Source organism: Chiroxiphia lanceolata, chromosome 23 (assembly GCF_009829145.1).
Source record: "Chiroxiphia lanceolata isolate bChiLan1 chromosome 23, bChiLan1.pri, whole genome shotgun sequence".
Classification (NCBI taxonomy): domain Eukaryota; kingdom Metazoa; phylum Chordata; class Aves; order Passeriformes; family Pipridae; genus Chiroxiphia; species Chiroxiphia lanceolata.
The window spans coordinates 429,280-446,961 of record NC_045659.1 but is presented as its reverse complement, the minus strand read 5'-3'; the positions used below and the strand labels follow the sequence as shown (position 1 = coordinate 446,961).

The 17,682-nt window shown below is 55.5% G+C and overlaps 1 protein-coding gene across 4 annotated transcripts in view; it reads left to right on the top strand.

Moving 5' to 3' along the window:
- Positions 1 to 14,850: 14,850 nt before the first annotated feature.
- The window catches only part of ZBTB16 (zinc finger and BTB domain containing 16), a 54,587-nt gene continuing 51,755 nt past the window's right edge, over positions 14,851 to 17,682 (top strand). The window contains exons 1-2 of one of the 4 annotated variants that reach the window (XM_032709478.1): positions 14,851 to 14,914; positions 15,630 to 16,961. In XM_032709478.1, the coding sequence (XP_032565369.1) occupies positions 15,700 to 16,961 (1,262 nt within the window). In that variant the 5' untranslated portion in view covers positions 14,851 to 14,914; positions 15,630 to 15,699. Of the gene's footprint in view, positions 14,915 to 15,038; positions 15,142 to 15,358; positions 16,962 to 17,682 lie in introns of those variants that run through there. The other 3 variants (XM_032709475.1, XM_032709477.1, XM_032709474.1) reach the window with 3 other exon arrangements.

The window sequence follows — 17,682 nt, the reverse complement described above, 5'->3', positions numbered from 1 at the left end:
ACAGCTTTCTGTCATGAGCATTATTAGGCCTGTAAGGGTGTGTCCATGTGCAGAGGGACGCTGGGCTGGGGAGAAGGTGTGGTAGGGATATGGATCCCTTAGGGGCAGCACTGGGTGCTGATGCTTTTGGAAGGTTTGGTTCAAAGTGTGTGGGCTGGTTGTTTTGGTTGTTGCAGGAAACATTTTGAGTTTTTCCGTGTATTTCTGTATTGAGCTTCAAGGTTTCTGTCGGGGTCGGAAGACTCCACCCGCTGCTGTGCCTTTCCCTCTGCCCCCTTTCTACCCGGGATAGATGCTTGTCTGAGTCTCTGTTGCACGGGCATAGATGTGATCTTAGTTAAACAACAAGTAATTAACACCCGGGACGCTGCTGGGCCCCCGCCCAGGGTCTCTCCCCGCGGCTCTCGCTCCGCAGAGGGGAGCAGGAGCAGCCGGGGCCAGGAACAAAAGGTGCCTCTTCCTCCGCGTGGTGCAGAGGATCCCGAACAAAGGTTCCCATTCCCTGCGCTCCTCTCCCTGCCTCTCGCTCTTCGATGGGGATTTAAACCGTTCTTTTCCTGGTTTGAATTTCTCTGGGTTGCAACAAGAAAGTAGCAATTAACTGTTACAAGGCTGTTTTACAGTTCTGTGCAAACCCTGTTCTGTGCAAAGCATTCACTCTGCTTTAAATGGGTACATCTTTTATTCCCGGTTTTCGAGAGTGTAAAACTTTACAGCGTTTTCTGCAAACCTTCATACTTTGCTTTGCGGTTTATTGCTCCCTCTGTGGATATATCTCACTCATAAATACGGCTTCCAGCTCCAAGTACTTGACTCGGAGCCGCAGTGCCTCGGAGAGGTTCCATTAATGGGACTTTGCCTAGAAATCGTGGTGTGATTCATCCCAAACCTCTGTCTCTCCTCCACCCAACAGTGCAGAGCTCTGCAGAAGCACTGTGGCAGCAGCAGGTTGCTCAGCCAGGTTATTCTGCCCCTGCAGCAGATCCCTATGGCTTTGGGAGATGTGGAAAGTGGCTCTGGAAAGCTCGGTATGAGCTGGGGTGGCTTCAGGCACCACTGTAGTGGAGCCTTGGAGCAAAGGCTGCCTTAGATGGAGAGTTTCCTCTCTCTTCTAGGGATTGTTTACAGGTTATTCATTAAAAACTCTTTATTTTTCTCTGATTAGCAAGGAATCTCCCTGCTCTCCATGTGCTATGAGGGACAAATAGAGAGGTTGAATGTTGAGGTTCCTGTAGGTTTAGGTCTGATGTGGATGTGCTGTCTGTGACCACTCCGTAGCTTTTATTTCCATGGGAACACTAAGAGGGGCTCTTTAACGCTACTGCCTGGGTTCTTTCTGGAAAGTTGTGGAGATGTACTGTGCTTGACATGGGCTCAGGTGTCCAAAAATGGAGGCAGACAGGTGGAGGCAGAGTGGGGTTCTGCACAGTGCTGGTCCTGCCAGGGGCTCTGGGAAGGGGACAGGGCACTCAGCACCCAGGCAGGGGTGGTGGCCCCAGGGGAGGAGTGGGGGGATTGGTCCCTGCTGCGGATCCCAGCCAGCTGCTGTTTTTCCAGGACTGTCATGACACAAAGGATTCGGAAAGGTGTGGGATATTAAGTGCAGCTTTCAGAGCCCCACGTGCTACGTGGTAATTTTCTTGCATTACAGCAATGGTGGCTTTAAAAGCGCCCTCCTCCCGTCCCTGTTAACAAAACACGATGCGTTTCCCAGGGAAGTGTTCAGGGCCGATTTGGTTGGTGTCCAGGTTTGCAGCAGCACGGTGTGTTTGGGTTAATGGAGCTGTGCTGGTGTAAACATGACCTCTGTGGAAAGGATGGCACAGGGTGGGGGCTGCTGTCGATTGGTGCCACGTGTGCCACGCCTCGTCACCAAAAGTGGGATGCCTTGTGCCACCCCTTTGAGCGTCCCACAACTGTACTAAAGCTGCTTTTCCAGGGAGGAATAAGATCTCTTTAAAAAGGCATTGGTTGTCTGTGTCCATCCCCAGAGCCAGGCTGGGTGCTCCCCACAGCCCCCCGGGAGCACCGGCTGGAAGAGGGAGGGGAGCAGGGCGGGCACACATTGGCAGCGCCGCGTTAGCGGATGGTTTATGGGACCATTTGCCGGTGCCGGTACCTGCAGCCGAGGCTCCAAATGTCAGAGCCGGGCGAGGGAACAGGTGGGCTCTGCACATCTCCAGGGCCCCACTAATTCACAGGCAATAAATTAATGATGGGAACGGGGACAAAGTCCTATTCTGGGTGCAGGTGACTGAACAATTCCCTTCTGGCAGGCGGAGGGAGGGAGACCTGCCACTGTCAGTGTGCCTTTGATTGTGTTGTCTGAGCCAGCCTTAAAGGTAGCCTGCGCTCGGCACCGGCTTTGCTCCTGCTCAGGGCTTTGGAAGCGGTGGCAAGTCTTGCTTAAAATAACGAGCCCCTCTGCTAATTACCTGAGGCCGCCTCTTTGCACTGCAGGCTGTCACTTACATCATCCCCATAGAGGAACCAGAGGTTTCCTTCAATCCCAGAGAGACAGGAGATGTGCCCTGTCAGGAAAGGGTGTAAAGCCATTTGCATCCACACAGACCTGGCCCCTGGTGCCCAGCATGGGACAGGAGGAGACCCTGACAGGGAGCAGGGTCCTCCTCAGCCCCCTCTCAGCATCTGCCTTTGTCCCACCTGCCTCCAGGAAGGAGAGCTGGTGCTGTGCTGGAGGGAAGGTATGGGTGAGGGAGGGGTGCTTTGGTAGGGAACAGGGCCAAAAATAGCGGGGAAAAAGGAAAAGCACAGGAGTGGCACCATATTGACCAAGCTGCATAACAAACTGTCATTTCCCACAGACCTCGTATCAGCATGTTTCAGTTTTGCCTGTGCCATCTTTATAGAATTCCTGAGCAGTGATGACCTGGGAGCTGTGACCTGGTAGCGGGTGGGAGGGCAGTGGGACTGATGCAAACTGTGCCAGTGGGAGGCAGGGAGCACTGGGCTCTCTCCAGCTCTCCTCTAGGAAGCACTCTGACCTCAGGGAAATGCTGCTGCACTCCCCAAAATGTGGAGGATGGCTCCAAGCAGTGCTGAGAGTGTGTGCAGCCTCTTAGGGTTGGAAAAGAGCTTTTTTGGAGATCCTTGGCTTCTCACCCTTGGAAGTGGGTGAGGAGTGAGATCGAGGGAGGGACCCCAGCATGGAAGAGCTTGGGACTCAGCAGTTCCCTGTCAGCTTGAGGGAGAAGGTGGTGGGAAATGCCCCACGGGCCGGGTCCCAGAGCCAGGAACCCCTTCCCATGCAGAGGTTCCCTCCAAAACAGGGATGAGGTGGATGCCAGGCTTAGAGGATTTGGTTAGAGATGGGAGCACAGTGTCTGGAGGGGTTGGATTGTTCAGGAGCCACACTGGGCACTGCTGACAAACCTCCTTGTCCTGCAGAAGCGCAGGAGACACGAGGCTTCCCGGGAGCAGGCGGTTGTGCCCCGGCCCGACGAGCCCTCGCAGATGGCGGGGAGATAAACGACGCCATCTCCGTTCTGTAGTGGCTCGGTCGTAATTCCTGAAAGACATTTATTGGAGGCAGCCTTCCCTTTTTCAGGGCTGTGACTCCTCGGGCAGGGGGAATTGCGATAGGGAAGGTGGAAGGCACAACCCGGCGTTACTGATGAGAGCGGTGCCCAAACCCCCATCCATTCCTCTCCTCCAATTTTCTCCTCTGACAATTTATAGGTTAGTTTGATGCTTGAATAGCTGAGTCTCTCTAGTAATATGTATTCTCCGTAAGTATTCCCCGCTGTGGCATATCCTAAGAGAACTCCATCAAATAATTATCTTCCCTTTTATTTATTCACAGTCTTTTCACTCGATCTGCATCACGATAAAATATTCCAATGGCTTCCTCTTAGCACCGAGCCTTCCTGGATTGTAAAGTGTATTTATGTACAGTATTAAATCCGCCCTGCGCCGCTCTTTATCTCACTACTCTCCCCGTTCGATGCTGCCGTGGTGCACTGCCCTGGCCACCTCCTGCCTTGCCTCCCTGTGTCCCCATGGCACGCGCTGAGCCTGTGCCACCTGTGCAAACCCCTGGGAGAGAGAGGTCTGCAGGCAGCCAAGGATCCGTCTGCGGCTGGTGCAAGGGGCTGGAGAGGGGCAGCCCCACCAGGGGACCTTCCTGCCTCCCTTGCTGGTGCTTCCAGCCGGGATGTCGCTGCCTGGCAGAGCCGAGCTGCCTGCTGGCAGTGGAAGGACGTGACTGCAGGGCAGCCGAGCGCAATCAGAGCAGGGAAGAAACCAATAACCTCCTTTCCCTCCTCCGGAGGGGCTGGAGGAGCAGTGCTGCTCTTCTCTAAGGACTCTGCAGGTCTCCCTGTGCAGCTGGCAGTGGATGGGCTCTGGGGAAGGATGAGTCCCTAAAAGGGGGCTACCAGGCAGGGGCAGCTTTTCCTACAGGAAGAGGGGATTTCAAGGAGTGATGTGCAGAGTCTGAGCGAGGGTTTCCAATGGTGGTGAGCATTTGGGAGCAGTCCTTGGAGGAGGTGTGGGCTGCAGCATGGCTGTCACTCGTGGCAGGGGACATCCCTTCTGCACAGGGCAGTAGGTCTGTGTTTGTAACAGAGAGCTGCGGGTCTTCCAAAATAGCACTTCTGACACCAGTATATCTTTTTTGTGTTCCTGTGGATTGTGATGTGCTGCACAGCAGCCTAATGGAGTATTTGGTGTCCTGCATCCCTGCTTGCAGCTTTAAAAGGCCCCATGCAGGAGCAGCAGCTCCACCCCAGGATGCAGGTGGTACCTCGGTGTTTTTGCAGGCACAAGGGCATTCTGGGCTGAAGGGGCTCTCATTGTCACATTCACAGTCTGTAGCAGTGCCAAGGATTCTGTTAGGCCAGAAGAGCTCTCCACTCTCCAAGACCGAGGGAGTCAAAGCAAGTTTAACTTTGTTTTCAAGTTTGCTCCTGTGGCTCTGCCCACAGGAGCATTCCCTGGGAGCTGCAAGGCAGCACCAGCACTTTCTGCTGCACTGGGTCACTGTGATGTGGGAGCAGCGGTTATTAGGTTGGTCATGGAGAGAAATAGCGATGACAGTTCATAATTGTGGCTTTTCTACCCCGCTTTGCCCACAACCAGCTTGGCTGGTAGGTGGAGAGGCTGGGAAAGGGTTGTTTCCCAGAAGTAGTAGATGCCAGGAGAGAGGACCGATCATAGAGAGGAGGAGGAGGATGATCACGATGCTTCCACTCACTTGGTTCCAGTAGCTCTCAGAGTGGCATCCCTTCAACTTCTGGAGAGCCAAGTTCCCCAGCAAGGGTTAACTGAGTGTATAAAATTGATTGCGATTTTAGTAATTCAGTATAATCACAGTCTACCAGCAGGTTGCTTTTCCAGCAGGAGGGTTTGGAATTATTTTCTGGAGTTTGCAATATAGAACTTAAATTAAGCCTCAGAAGTCAGAGGAGCTCTGCTGCATCTCTAATGTGGTGCTAAATTCTCAGCAGCACATTCCCTGTATTAAAGCCTTTGCTGGCAATTAGGTTCATTAACTATCACAATACCTTATTTATTACTCGGCATGCCATATGGTTTCCCAGCTAAAGAATGGCACCCGTTCTAGCACAGACCATTTGGCATCATAAAAATGTTAACAAATAATGTTATGGCTCTCAAGGGCAAAAGGGCTCGCTGGGCTGCAGGTCTGCACGGCAGGAGAGAATATGAAAACATTTTTCTTCTATGGCAAAATAAAGAATTCCTCGAGACAGAAGTATTCAAAGAATATCCCGCTCGCATCACGCAAATGGGAGTTTTATACATGCCCATAATGGTTCTGTCAATATTTGCAGCAGGCAGCATGCTCACTCATCTCCTTTCCTTCCCCCTGCTCCCTCCGAGCACGGATGGTGTGGAAGCACTGACAGGAAGGACACACCTCCATCTAATCGTGCCATGTTTATGCCTCTTGATTTTTATTTCTTCTGATGGCACTGGCTCTCTGGTATCTGCAGCTCCTGGGGACAGGATTAATTATCCAGGACTGTCCTTTATTACCATCCAAACTTCATCCCTGCAGAAGCAGCACTGGGCACTGCACTGAGGCATCCAGTGCACCGGTGAGTGAACACAGCATCGATTCCTACTGCAGAAGAGTGGGTGTATAAATATATATATGTGGGTGAAAGGGCTGAAGCTGCACCAGTGGAAACAGCTAATTGGGAGCCCGATGATGGAACACAAAGTGAGGTGTTCTGACTCTGAAAAGGGGAATATCTCAGTTGCAGTTACTTTAGTGCTTTTCGCAGGAGATCAGGACCTATTACAGCCCAGGCTGCAACTGTTACACAGGGTGCACTTGGTTCCTATTTTCAGCAGGATTAGGATTATGAGAGCAAGGGACAGCATTTCAGGTCACAGCGACTCGGGTTGTCTCCTCCTGGGTACTGTGTGGCCAACACATAAGGAAAAGGTGCTTCTCTATTCCTGCTCTGTGAGTGGACTCCCCTGGAATTAACATATCCAAAGGAGGATTCTGACAAAATGTAACTTAGAGTAGTACTGAAAGCACAGATTAAACCAGAATTTGTGATCCTGTTATAGTATCCCATGACTACCTCTGAATTTCCAGAAATGGGTCAGAAAGCCAGGTTTGAGGCACAAGCAATGCTGCTGCTGAGTTTCCTGGGTGATGTTTACTTCATGCCTAGTTGAGGTGCCTTCCTGGATCCTGCTCCTTGCTGATTCCTGGGTCAGCTTTCTGATTTCAAAGAAGACAATTCTTTCAGCGTGTGAGCTGAGGCTCCTGCATGCAGGTGGGTCTGTACATGGCCAGCTGTGGCAGCACGGTGCCAGCTCCCCAGTTCCCCTGCCAACAGTCCAGTGGGTCAGGGCAGCCCCTTGGCTTGGTGCCCTCCTGCTGAGAGCAGCCAGTGGCAAGGCTGGAGCAGCTTGGTGTCCCAGGATGTGGGGCAGGATGTTCTTGGATAACTGCCAACGATGACCACTTCAAAAATGCTTCAATGTGCAGAACCTCTGCTCTTCCTTGGGCAGTGGCAGCAGTGAGGTGCTTGGCCAGCGCTGGGCTCAACCTGTGTGCAGTGACTGCAGCAGCTTCACCCTGCTCTGCCCTGGCAGTGCCCACTCCAGAGCTGCCTGTGTCCTGCTGGAACTGCCCTTCCCAGGGAGGGATGTGACGAAGAGCTGTATTGATACAAAACTCACAGCTTTAATGCCAGCAAGGATTATTTCTCATCACCTCAGCTGAACTCTTGAGCAATGTGGGTGAAGTATTCCACCTGCCAGTTCCCACAGCACTGCTTCAAGTCTGGAATTAAGCCATTTCTTTGGGAGCCCCTGTGTGGTGGGTTTTATCACAGTGGATGGCACGCAGCACCATAACATAGGCAGAGCCTGGTCCTAGGAATGACAGTGTTCCATGGGAGGATGAATGTGGTCAGAGATGAAGCTCTGTGCCCCCAGACAGTCACTGTAACATCCCCCTTCTGCTGGCCTCTGTGCCCCTCTCCAGAGGCTGCTGACTCCTCTCCATCCATCACCTTTGAGTTTTCCTGTTCCATGTCACCCTCCCTTCAGCTAATTACTTTTTTCATGAAAGTTGTAATTTGGTTTTTTGCCCCTTTGGATCCCTTGAAGAGATGTTCCAAAATGTGCCCCCTCAAAAGCCTCTGGGTCTGGGATATTTCCCTCCATCCTCCTTTGCTGCCTCCACACCCTGTCAGTCCCTTTGCACAGCCCCAAGGGCCCTTGGCCATCTAGTGATGACATACCCCAGTTCTGCGGGGAGCACGGTGATGCCAACTGTCCAACACTGAGCCTTTCATGGAGAACTCTTTGTGAGTGGAGAACTGTTTCCCAGATGACAGAGAGAAATGGAATTGGGGTCCATTTGTGGTTGTATTGTCATTTCCCAGCTGAAGGATGGAGCACCTAAGGCAGCAGAAGCAGTGGAAAAGAGGCACATGGGTGAGAAAGAGCAGGCTGGGTTCCAAAGGAAATTAATACCTGGAGAGGAGCCGGGTGGTGGTGAAAGCAGCTGCGCCCCCAGTGACAGCCGTGTCACACGCTGTGCTGCCTCCCCCCCTTCGCATCCCCGGCCGCGGGGACACGTGGAGCCTCCGGCCCTGGGCAGACAGGTCTTATCCAGGAACGGCTTTGCAGGAGTGTTTACTTTCATTCCTGGGAGGCTGATCGAGCCGTTCCAGCCGGGAATGTGCCCTGGCCAAAGGTGGACCCTGCCAAGCTCCCTTCAGCATGAACATTGCGCTGTCCAAGGGCACCAGAGCCCACGGCACGGCCGGGATGTGAAGCCCGTGGGCATGGGACTCGTGGCAATAGATGTGTGTGCTGTGACTGAGCTGGAACATGACGATTTCTCCCGACCTTTGGGAAGGATTCATAAGTTCTACCCTGAAAGGGCAGTTTGTGAGCTGCCTTGCTGCTCCAATGTTATCTGAGGCTTCACTCACTGAGGAATCTGTGACCAGATAAGATACCGGGGGTTTATTGTATCTTCTGGCAATTATTAAGAAAATAGAATCAGTTAATATCTAACCTTGAACCTAGACCAAAACGTTTGGCCTCAGACTTCATTCTGCCTCTCTTGTACATTCTGGAGTTGTACATTTTAGAATGCTGTTAGGAATGATAGAAGAGATGAACAGGAATTTAATCTGAGCCTAAAATACCGTCATTATGCAGCTCAAGCGTCTCAGAAACGAGGTCTGTGCCATGTGTGATTCAGCCACTCGATCTTTTTGTCCCGGTGCAAGAAAGGGAAGGAGGAGGAGCCCCTTTGGCAGAAGTTTCCCCAGCTGTGAAGGCATTTTGTGTGAATATTTAATGCATAGATATGTTAAGAGCAGGGAAGGGAGGGGGGAAGAGGCTTCCACGAGTGTGGGCTTTTGTTTGCCCTGTCAGAAGCAGTAATGCGTTCTCTGTGCGCACACACGGAGTACATAAATACATATAAATATCCTCTCCCTTGGAAAGGGGAGCAGATGACTGTGCAGCTGGAAAAGGAACATGGAGCACTGCCCTTGCTAGAGAGGGAGGATGGAATTAGGGCTGAAGGTGTTTGTTGGGTGACTGGGGTCCAGGACGTGGCTCACTCCCTCCAGTAAATGAACTTGAGCATTGCGAGGGCACAGAAACCATCTGCTTCCTGTGGGACCAAGGATGCTGCTTGTGGTCCTGGATGACTTACTGGTTTTAAACCCCAAAGTCATTCCAGGCTCTTGCAAACAGTCCCATTAAAGGCAGGGAGAGGTATAAGCAATATGTTAATGATATGATGATCTCGTGCTCAGAAAAGCATGTGATGGGTACTTAACTCTCCTGGAATTCTTGCTAGTGTCTGAACTTGGGCATGATCCTCCTGGAGAAAGAACAGCCCTGGGTGGAGGTGCAGCCTAGTGCCCGCTCCTGGGGGACCAGCCAGCATGAATGGTGTCTGGCAGCACTGAAACCAGCTCTTTCCCCAGCACTGCATCCATCCTGAGGAGAGCCAAAACCAAAGGGAGGTGGAGGGGAAAGCAGGATGAAACTGGGACACAATCCCTCACTAGAGCAGCCTCTGTTTTGGGAGGCAGAGCAAGCCCCCGGCAGTGCTTTGCTGAGGTCCTGGTGTAGATTCTGCTCTATTTAAAGGATTTTTTTTCCTGGGATGAACTTTACCAAGCGCACGCCCAGCCTCCCCAGCACCGTACAGTCAGGGCTGACATTTAAAGCCTCAGCACATCTCTTTCCTTGTCCCATGCAGGATGTCAAATATGCCAGGTTAAGAGAAGGGGGAAAGAGGAAAAATAGTTACACAGTAAATTAAACAAGGCCAACCCCTCTCCTGCTTATTAGGGCTTCAAAAGTTGCTACCTCTGGCTCGAGCTCTCTCAAATACATACAAAGGGTAACTCTAAAAATAGGTCCTGTACTAATGGCTGGGTCACAGCCTGCTAGAAGGAGACATTTTTATTTAATTGTGAGCCTGGCAGCATGTTTCTGGGGGGAAGTACATAAACACAGCACTCAGAGCCTGGCTGTAAAGTTTGTGCTCCTTCGCTGAGTCACTGTGGCTAAATTCCCCTTTGTATGGGGGATTTAGGGGAGGAATGTGGGAAGGCTGGCCCAGGCTGCCGCCCTCCTGAGTCACCGCTCTGCTCATCCTCCATCCCTGGCAGGCTCAGGGCTCTAAGCCACTAATTAGCCTCATTGTCTTAGGGCTGGAGCATCTGTAACCTGGTAAGGGGGGAGGATGGAGGGACACGCTCCTGGAAGCCCATGAGCAGCACGTATCTCCTTGCACTCGTGTTTTGTGCGTCACAGCCCACCTCTCCACAATCCCAGTGTGATGCTGATCTGCTCCTTCCATGGGACAGCATCGATTCCGTCATCCCTACAAGTGAGCAAAGTCATAACTCAGAGCAGTGCTTAAGAGCAGGAAGGATTTTAGTGCCCCCTCATTTGCTGTTCGGATGCTGTATCCCTTAAAGGAGCCTGCTTTAAAGAAAACAGGAGACAGAGGGAGTTTGGGGCTGGCGAGCTGCCGGTCGCTCACAGGTGCCAGTGTGCAGCAGCTTCATTTGGAGCTGCACAGATGTGCACAGTGACACACTGGTGGTGTCGCTCACGTGGTGGTGACACGGTGGCTCTCGTGGCTGCTGCCGTGCCTCTGTCGCGTGCTGGAGCGTGGCCGGGTGGCATCCTGGCATCCTGCACACAGCCAGGGCCGGGAGGTTGGAGGGAAAAGGCAGGTGCCTGGGGAAGGGTGGACAAGGCTTCTGCAGCGTGACAGCCCACGTGTGTCCAGTCAGCTCTGCGTGAACTGTCGGGCTGTACATGTTCCTCTTTCCCATGACAGCGGGTGGCTCCTGTCCAGCCCCGTTGGGGCTGGTTACAGCTGACCTCCAGCAGCAACTTACTTTGGGATCAATTGCAACGTGGGTAACCAGCGTCCCACCGCCCCACGCCGCAGCCCCCAACCCAGCTGCATCCTTGCCGTGACTCTCAGGTTCCCTTTGTGCAGCGCACGGGGGCACAAAGAGGGGCCTGTTCCCAGCCCCTCCGCTCCCCCGGGCTGCCACAATGGTGCGGGTCTGGTGTCCGCGCGCTCGGACGGAACCTGGTGCTAATCAATGGGGTTTAGAGGAAGCTTAACGTGCCGTGGCTGCTCGCTGAGCAGCCTTGCCGGGGCTTCCACCCTCCCCCTTGCAAACAGCTTTGTGCATTTAGGCTTTTTTTTTTTTTTTTTTAAGTAAAGTCTAACACATTTAATCATCTTTTCATAAGCTGTCAGCTTGCCGTGCGCCAAAGCAGAGCAGCGCGCTCGGCCCCGGCTCCCAGCAAAGCGAACATGCCCCGAGAAATCCTGGTCCAGGGAGCGTGTACATTAGGGCTCGGGAGCTGTGAACTTCCCTCAGGGTCTGTGGCGAGATCAAAAAGCAGTTTTTGAAAGTCATGGATTTTTGACTGAAGTTCAAACAGATCTCGTTTTGCACAGCATCCTTGCTCCAGTGTTTTGTAATTCAGCTCTGCACCAGCAAGGCTGGAAAACTCCAAATGCACCAACTGTTCCTGGAAAAATGTGCAAATAGCAGCATCAGAATGTGCCTGTCCCCCACCCTGTGCACAGCTGGTTCTCTGCAGCAGAGGGGAGAACAGGTCCAGGAGGCAGAGCTGGGGTGGGGGGCAATCAAAGTTAGGGCCCAGCAAGCTGAAGAAGTGGGAGCCGTGTTGTTGTGTCTCTTTCTGGGGTAGGGAATGGGTCGTGATGAGTCTGATGGCACTGGAGGAATGTGGGTGAGGGAAAAGGGCATTTGCCCAGAGAGAGGGGTAGGAGCACCTGTTTTAGGGGTGATGGAGAGGAGCTGCTCCTCCTCCCTTCCAATTCACACAGAGTAGGTGAGACCTTCTGGCTGAAGTTGTCTCCCATCTTTTTTGTGGACTAAGCATCCTGAACAAAGAATTTCCTTTCTTATTGTAATTTTGGAAACTGGTCTGTTTTCCTCTCCTCTCCATGCACCTAGACATGTCCTGGAGGAGCATCCTGATGCTGCTCTTGCTGTCATCCCTTGAAATACTTACAGGCTGCTGCTTCTTTGCCTGATCCATGCTCTGTGGAGCTTTTCTTCACACAGGCCCAGTGCTGCTCGCCAGGGTATTTCCACTGGGAAAGCAAACGTTTGTGTCTCCCTGTCCAAAATAACCGACGGGCTGGGGGTTAGCAGTGGATCCAAAGGGATCCCTTAGTTTCCTGGGAAGGATGTCCATGCTTCACCTGGTCCTCACACAGGAAGCCCTTCCCGAGGAACCACCGACTCAGGGGTTTAATGCTGGAGGTTAATAATAATCGCACCAGGCAGCACATCATTGCCCCGTATCTGGTTGAGAGATTTACAAGTGAAACTCGTGGCAGAGGAAGAAATTGCCTCAATCACTCGGAGTAATGGCACATGGAGAGGCACTTGGGCGTGACTGCTACTTAACACAGAGCCCAGCTTGGCTTCATTTAGCTGCTGGTGCCTTTCTAATAAACACGTTACACTACAAGGTGGGGATTAAGAACAGAAAAGTAAATAAATTGGAAACTGATGGGGAGAGATGGGAGGGAAATGGAAGGTACCAGCAGGGAGCAACAAGGAATTGACTCCCATGCCAGGGCCCAGGGAAATGACCCCGAAGGCCATAGCTGTGGTTTCCCAAGCATCTCCCTGGGCCTCACCAGGGGGCTGCAGGTGCTAGGCAGCCCCATAGCTGCCCCCTACCCTGCAGAGCTGCTCCTGCCCCAAGGTCACAGGGCTGGCAGCCTGCTGCAGCTCCGATACCTAACCCCGGGGATGGTTTTCCTTCCCTTCTCAGGGCACTAAGACAAGCAGCTGCTTCTGCCTCTCCTCTTAGGCTGGTGGATGTGTCCAGATCAGTCCTTGCCTTCCAGACCAAGGCACCTGATGTGTATGAGGTGATGGGCACCTCAGTTGAGGCTCCACAGGGAGAAGTTGGCGTTTCTGTAGTGTTTTCCCCACACAGCATGTGGGGGGATTGCTGGGGAAAGGGAGGTGATGCTGAAGGTCATAGAAAAGAGGCTTGGACTTTTTCACATCTTAATGTGCATTATGGTCACTCTGCCTCCTTCCAGGAAGGCATGTCCCAGCTCCATCTGTGCTCAGGGTGTGGGGTACAGAAAGAGTTTGGGAGAAAACAGGGCTTAAGTGGAAAAATGCTCTGGCCAGAGTTGTTTACCCAGCTCATCATCTTGCCTTGCCTCTGGAAGCAAAACCATCCTCCTGTGCAACCCCTTCCTTCTTCAGGGAGGTCTCCAAAGGCACTGACACTATGGATGCCAGGAGGGGTTTGGGCACCCACTGCCAGGGCATGTGGGGTTTCCCTGCTCGGGGTCGCCAGGCCAGTTGGTGCCTTTGGGGAGAGGTGGCCGTGGGAAGCAGGTCTCTTAAACAATTCAGTAGCTTTTACTACATGTATTAGAGGAGGGACAATAAGTGCAATGCACCAGTTGACAGGAAGGACTGGGGGGTTAATTTTCAGGATGCTGCCTGGGAATTTAGCCATGGGATTTCCATTACTGCTAATGGGACTCACGCAGCTTAATTTCATGTGAGCTACACTAAAAATGTACATCTAACCACCTGCAAAATTTCAGTCCTGAAATCGAGCCTTTTAAAAGTTAGAGGAGGGTAAACAAACACCTGAAACCACAGTGTCTCACTATTTCCCCCTCTCAGCTGTTCAGATTTTAAAGTCTGGGAGCGGGAGGAACTCGAGCAGTTTGAGGCAATTAAAAACCCCATCCTGCAGGCACGCTGGCTGCCTGCGCACTGCGCCCTCGCTCTCTGCCAATTACAACAGCAGAGTTATAACCCCCGAAAAAATAGGGGTAACTGATGCCTCACCCTTAACTATAGTACGGCGAGCGCGGTGTTATCGTACACATCTAATAACCCGCGCAGCGCCGCCGTGCATCGTGAGGCCTCCGTTATTAGGCTGTTCTCGTTAAATGACTGCTATCATCTGGTCCCAAAGTACATTAAATCCCATTATAATTATAAACACACTTTCCCATAACGTTCTCCTTAGATTACATTTGCGTTGCTTTACCCCAAGGGTATCTTTGTACTAATGCCGTCCGTGTTTGTTGTTTTAGCTGACGACGCCGGGCCCTGCGCTGGCTGTGGTGTGCCATGGGTGGTGCGGGGAGGGAGGGAAGGAAGGAGGGAGAGCTCTGTGTGGCTGCCGCCCTGCCATCCCCTGAGGATGACACGTCTCTGGGTTCACCAAGCGTGGGCAGCAGCAAGGAGCCAGGGCACATACACGTCTCTGGCCAAGGATGCTCGGGGTGCAGCTCCCTCGGTTCGTGGCCCGTGTCTCATGCCACTGCTTTGTGCTGTTGTTGTTGGAGTCATGGTGCTGCCGGTGTCTCCCTGCTGTGTTTCAATCCCTTCTCGAAGCCACCGTCGCCGATACTTGCGCAGACCCCCATGGCCCGTCCCGGGGCGCGGGCACTCGCCGCGTCCCTACGTACAAAAGGTGCCGGTGCGGGGTCGGCATTTCGTCAGCGGGAAATCAGCTTCGGCGGGGCGACGCGTGCTCGGTGTCACATCGTGTCACACCCCTGCTGGAACCCAGCACCGGACCCCGAACTGGGCTCCGGGGATGGGTTTTACCGTCTCCTCCCCCGGGGCCGGGGGTCCGCCCAGGCGCGGCGCGGGGGGCGGCTTTGTCTGCGGCGGGCGCGGCGCCGGGCGCAGCCCGTCGGGGCGCGCAGCCCCGCTCGGAGCGGGGCCGGGGGCACCCGCGTCGCTCCCCGGGGCCGCTCCGCGGGGCCGCGAGGCTTCCGGGTGCCGGGCAGCCGCCGCCGCCTCCGGCTCCTCCATGTTTGTTGTCGGCAGCGCTGTCCAGCCGCTCCCGCTCCGCTCCCCGCAAGGTGCGGGGCTGCGCGGGGCGGGGCGGGGCCGGGCGGGGGCGCCCGCACTCAGCGCGGCGCGGCGCGGGGGGAGCGGGGCGCGGGCGGTGGGTGGGTGGGGGCGGCCTGACGCGGGCGCGGGGCGGCCCGTGGGCCGGCGCCGCCGTGATTTGCTGCGCGGCGCGGCGAGCGGCGGCGGCGGCGATGAGAGCGGGCAGTGCGAACTGCCGGAGCAGCCGCCGGCCGCCGTGAGTGCGGGCGAGGGGGGGCGGCACCGGGACCCCCCGCCCCCCCGCCCCGGGACCCCCCCACCCCGCCGCGGGGCCGGGGCTCTGCCGCTTCGCCGCGCACCTGATGGGGCCGCGCTGCCGGCAGGACGGGGCGGCCGGAGCGGGAGCCGGGCGGTGGCGGGGGATGCGCTCCTTCCCGTCCCTTCCCTTCCCCGGGCGGCGGCGGCGGGGACGCGGCTCCGGCGGCCGCGGATCCGCCGAGCGGCGCAGAAAGTTTCGGGCGAGTCGCTGCTGGGCTGCGGGCTAACTTCCCTCTCCTCCCCGCTCCCTTTTCGTCCCTGCTCTCTTCTCCCTATTTCCTCTCCCTTCTGCCCCCCGACTTTCCTCTTTCCTCCCCCTTTCTGTCTTTTTTTCTCCTTTCTCTCTCTTTCCCCCCTTCCCTCTCTGCTCCCCCTTCCCGCTCCACTCCGCTCCTCTCCCCCTCCGCCTTTTGTTTTCGCAGATAGTCGGCACACAAAGCTGGTCCCAGATTTGAGTGACGGCGAGACACCCTGATGCGCGAGCCTGGGGCGCGCCATGGATCTGACTAAGATGGGGCTGATCCAGCTGCAGAACCCCTGCCACCCCACCGGGCTGCTGCACAAAGCCAACCAGATGCGCCTGGCGGGGACGCTGTGCGACGTGGTCATCATGGTGGACAGCCAGGAGTTCCATGCACACCGGACCGTGCTGGCCTGCACCAGCAAGATGTTTGAGATCCTCTTCCACCGCAACAGCCAGCACTACACCCTGGACTTCCTCTCGCCAAAGACTTTCCAGCAGATCCTGGAGTACGCATACACCGCTACCCTGCAGGCCAAGGTCGAAGACCTGGATGACCTGCTCTATGCTGCCGAGATCCTGGAAATCGAGTACCTGGAGGAGCAGTGCCTGAAGATCCTGGAGACCATCCAGGCCTCTGAGGACAACGACACTGAGGTCGCCATGACTGACGGAGGTGCCACTGCCGAAGAAGAGGAGGAGAGGAAGTCGAGGTACATCAAGGGCCTCTTCATCTCCAAGCCCACTGGCGAGCACGGTGGCTATGCTGGCACGACCGGCCAGAGCCTGCCAGCAGCCACAGCAGAGCAGAGCCACTCTGCCTCTGTGTCCTACTGCTCCCTCTCCGCCATGAGCCCCACCAAGGCAGCGGTGGACAGCTTGATGACCATTGGGCAGTCGCTGCTGCAGGGTGCCCTGCCACCCAGTGCCCCCGACGACTCGCGCCCCACCACCGTCCGCCGCCCCCCCGGCCTGGCCGAGGTCAAAACCGAAGCGATGCAGGTGGACGAGGCCTCCAGCCGTGACAGCCCCCAGACAGCCGAGCCTGGTGCCTCCAGTGGGGAGAAGCCTGATGAGAAGGGCAAGGAAGGGCCCGGCACCCCAACCCGCAGCAGCGTCATCACCAGCGCCCGCGAACTGCACTATGCCCGTGAGGAGGGCACCGAGCCGCCCCCTGAGCCCGGTCAGGGGCTGCCACTGGGGCCGGAGCCATCCGCTGCCACCCCAGGCGAGAAGCCCTTGGGCATCTACTCGCTGCTGCCGAACCACAAGACTGAGCCGGTGCTCGGCGTGCCGCCTGCCGTGGCGTCCGCCCTGCACGTGCAGCCAGCCCTGGCTGTCTCCATGGACTTCAGTGCCTATGGGGGGCTGTTGCCCCAGGGCTTCATCCAGCGGGAGCTGTTCAGCAAGCTGGGGGAACTGGCAGCTGGCATGAAGACGGAGAGCAGAGCCCTGGGCGAGCAGTGCAGCGTGTGCGGGGCAGAGCTGCCAGACAACGAGACCCTCGAGCAGCACAGGTGAGTGCCGAGGCCGTGCTGTTCATGCTGCACCAGGCAACCTGGATCCTTCCAGAGGGTTTCAGTTTCTGGCTGGGCGTTCTGTGTGTGCTGGTGCAAAGTTTCTGTCGCGTACCCTAAAACCAGGCTGTGGAGTAGCGTGCTCAGAGGGATGACTCTTGCAGCTCTCCCAGGTCTGGCAACTGTGCCAGAAGGTTCCTTCCAGCGAGTGCTTTGCTGAGGAGGACAGCCCGGATGGGGCTGGGGCCATTGGTGTTTCCCACTAGCACAGACCCCATCAGTTTCCTTGGCTGGCATCAGCCAAGCAGCTCACAGTTGCCACCCTTTGAGTTCAGGGATCTGCATGCAGAGAGATGCTGTGGGGTCGGGCAGCTCTCACCCACCCTGTACTGAGAGCTGGTCCCTCCTGTGCCCAGCAACCAGGCACACCAGTACAGACAGCGGTGGCACTCGGGCTTGCGGCTTGTAGTGACTTGCCAGCCCGGGGGGGTTTGTGCTGCTCGGCTTCCCGGTTTATGAAACATTTGCACTTCGTGCAAAGTGGCGCGGCCGTCAGGCTGGGTGATGCCGGGGCGAGCACGGAGGGCTCGGGCAACTGCAGAGCCGCGGGGATGGGTGCGGGACTGGACCTCCAAAGGCTGTCGGTGCAGTTTTGGGGCTCCCCCACGCAGGGTGGGGGGATCTGTGCTCAATCCCAGCCCTGCATCCCGCGGACCTGCTG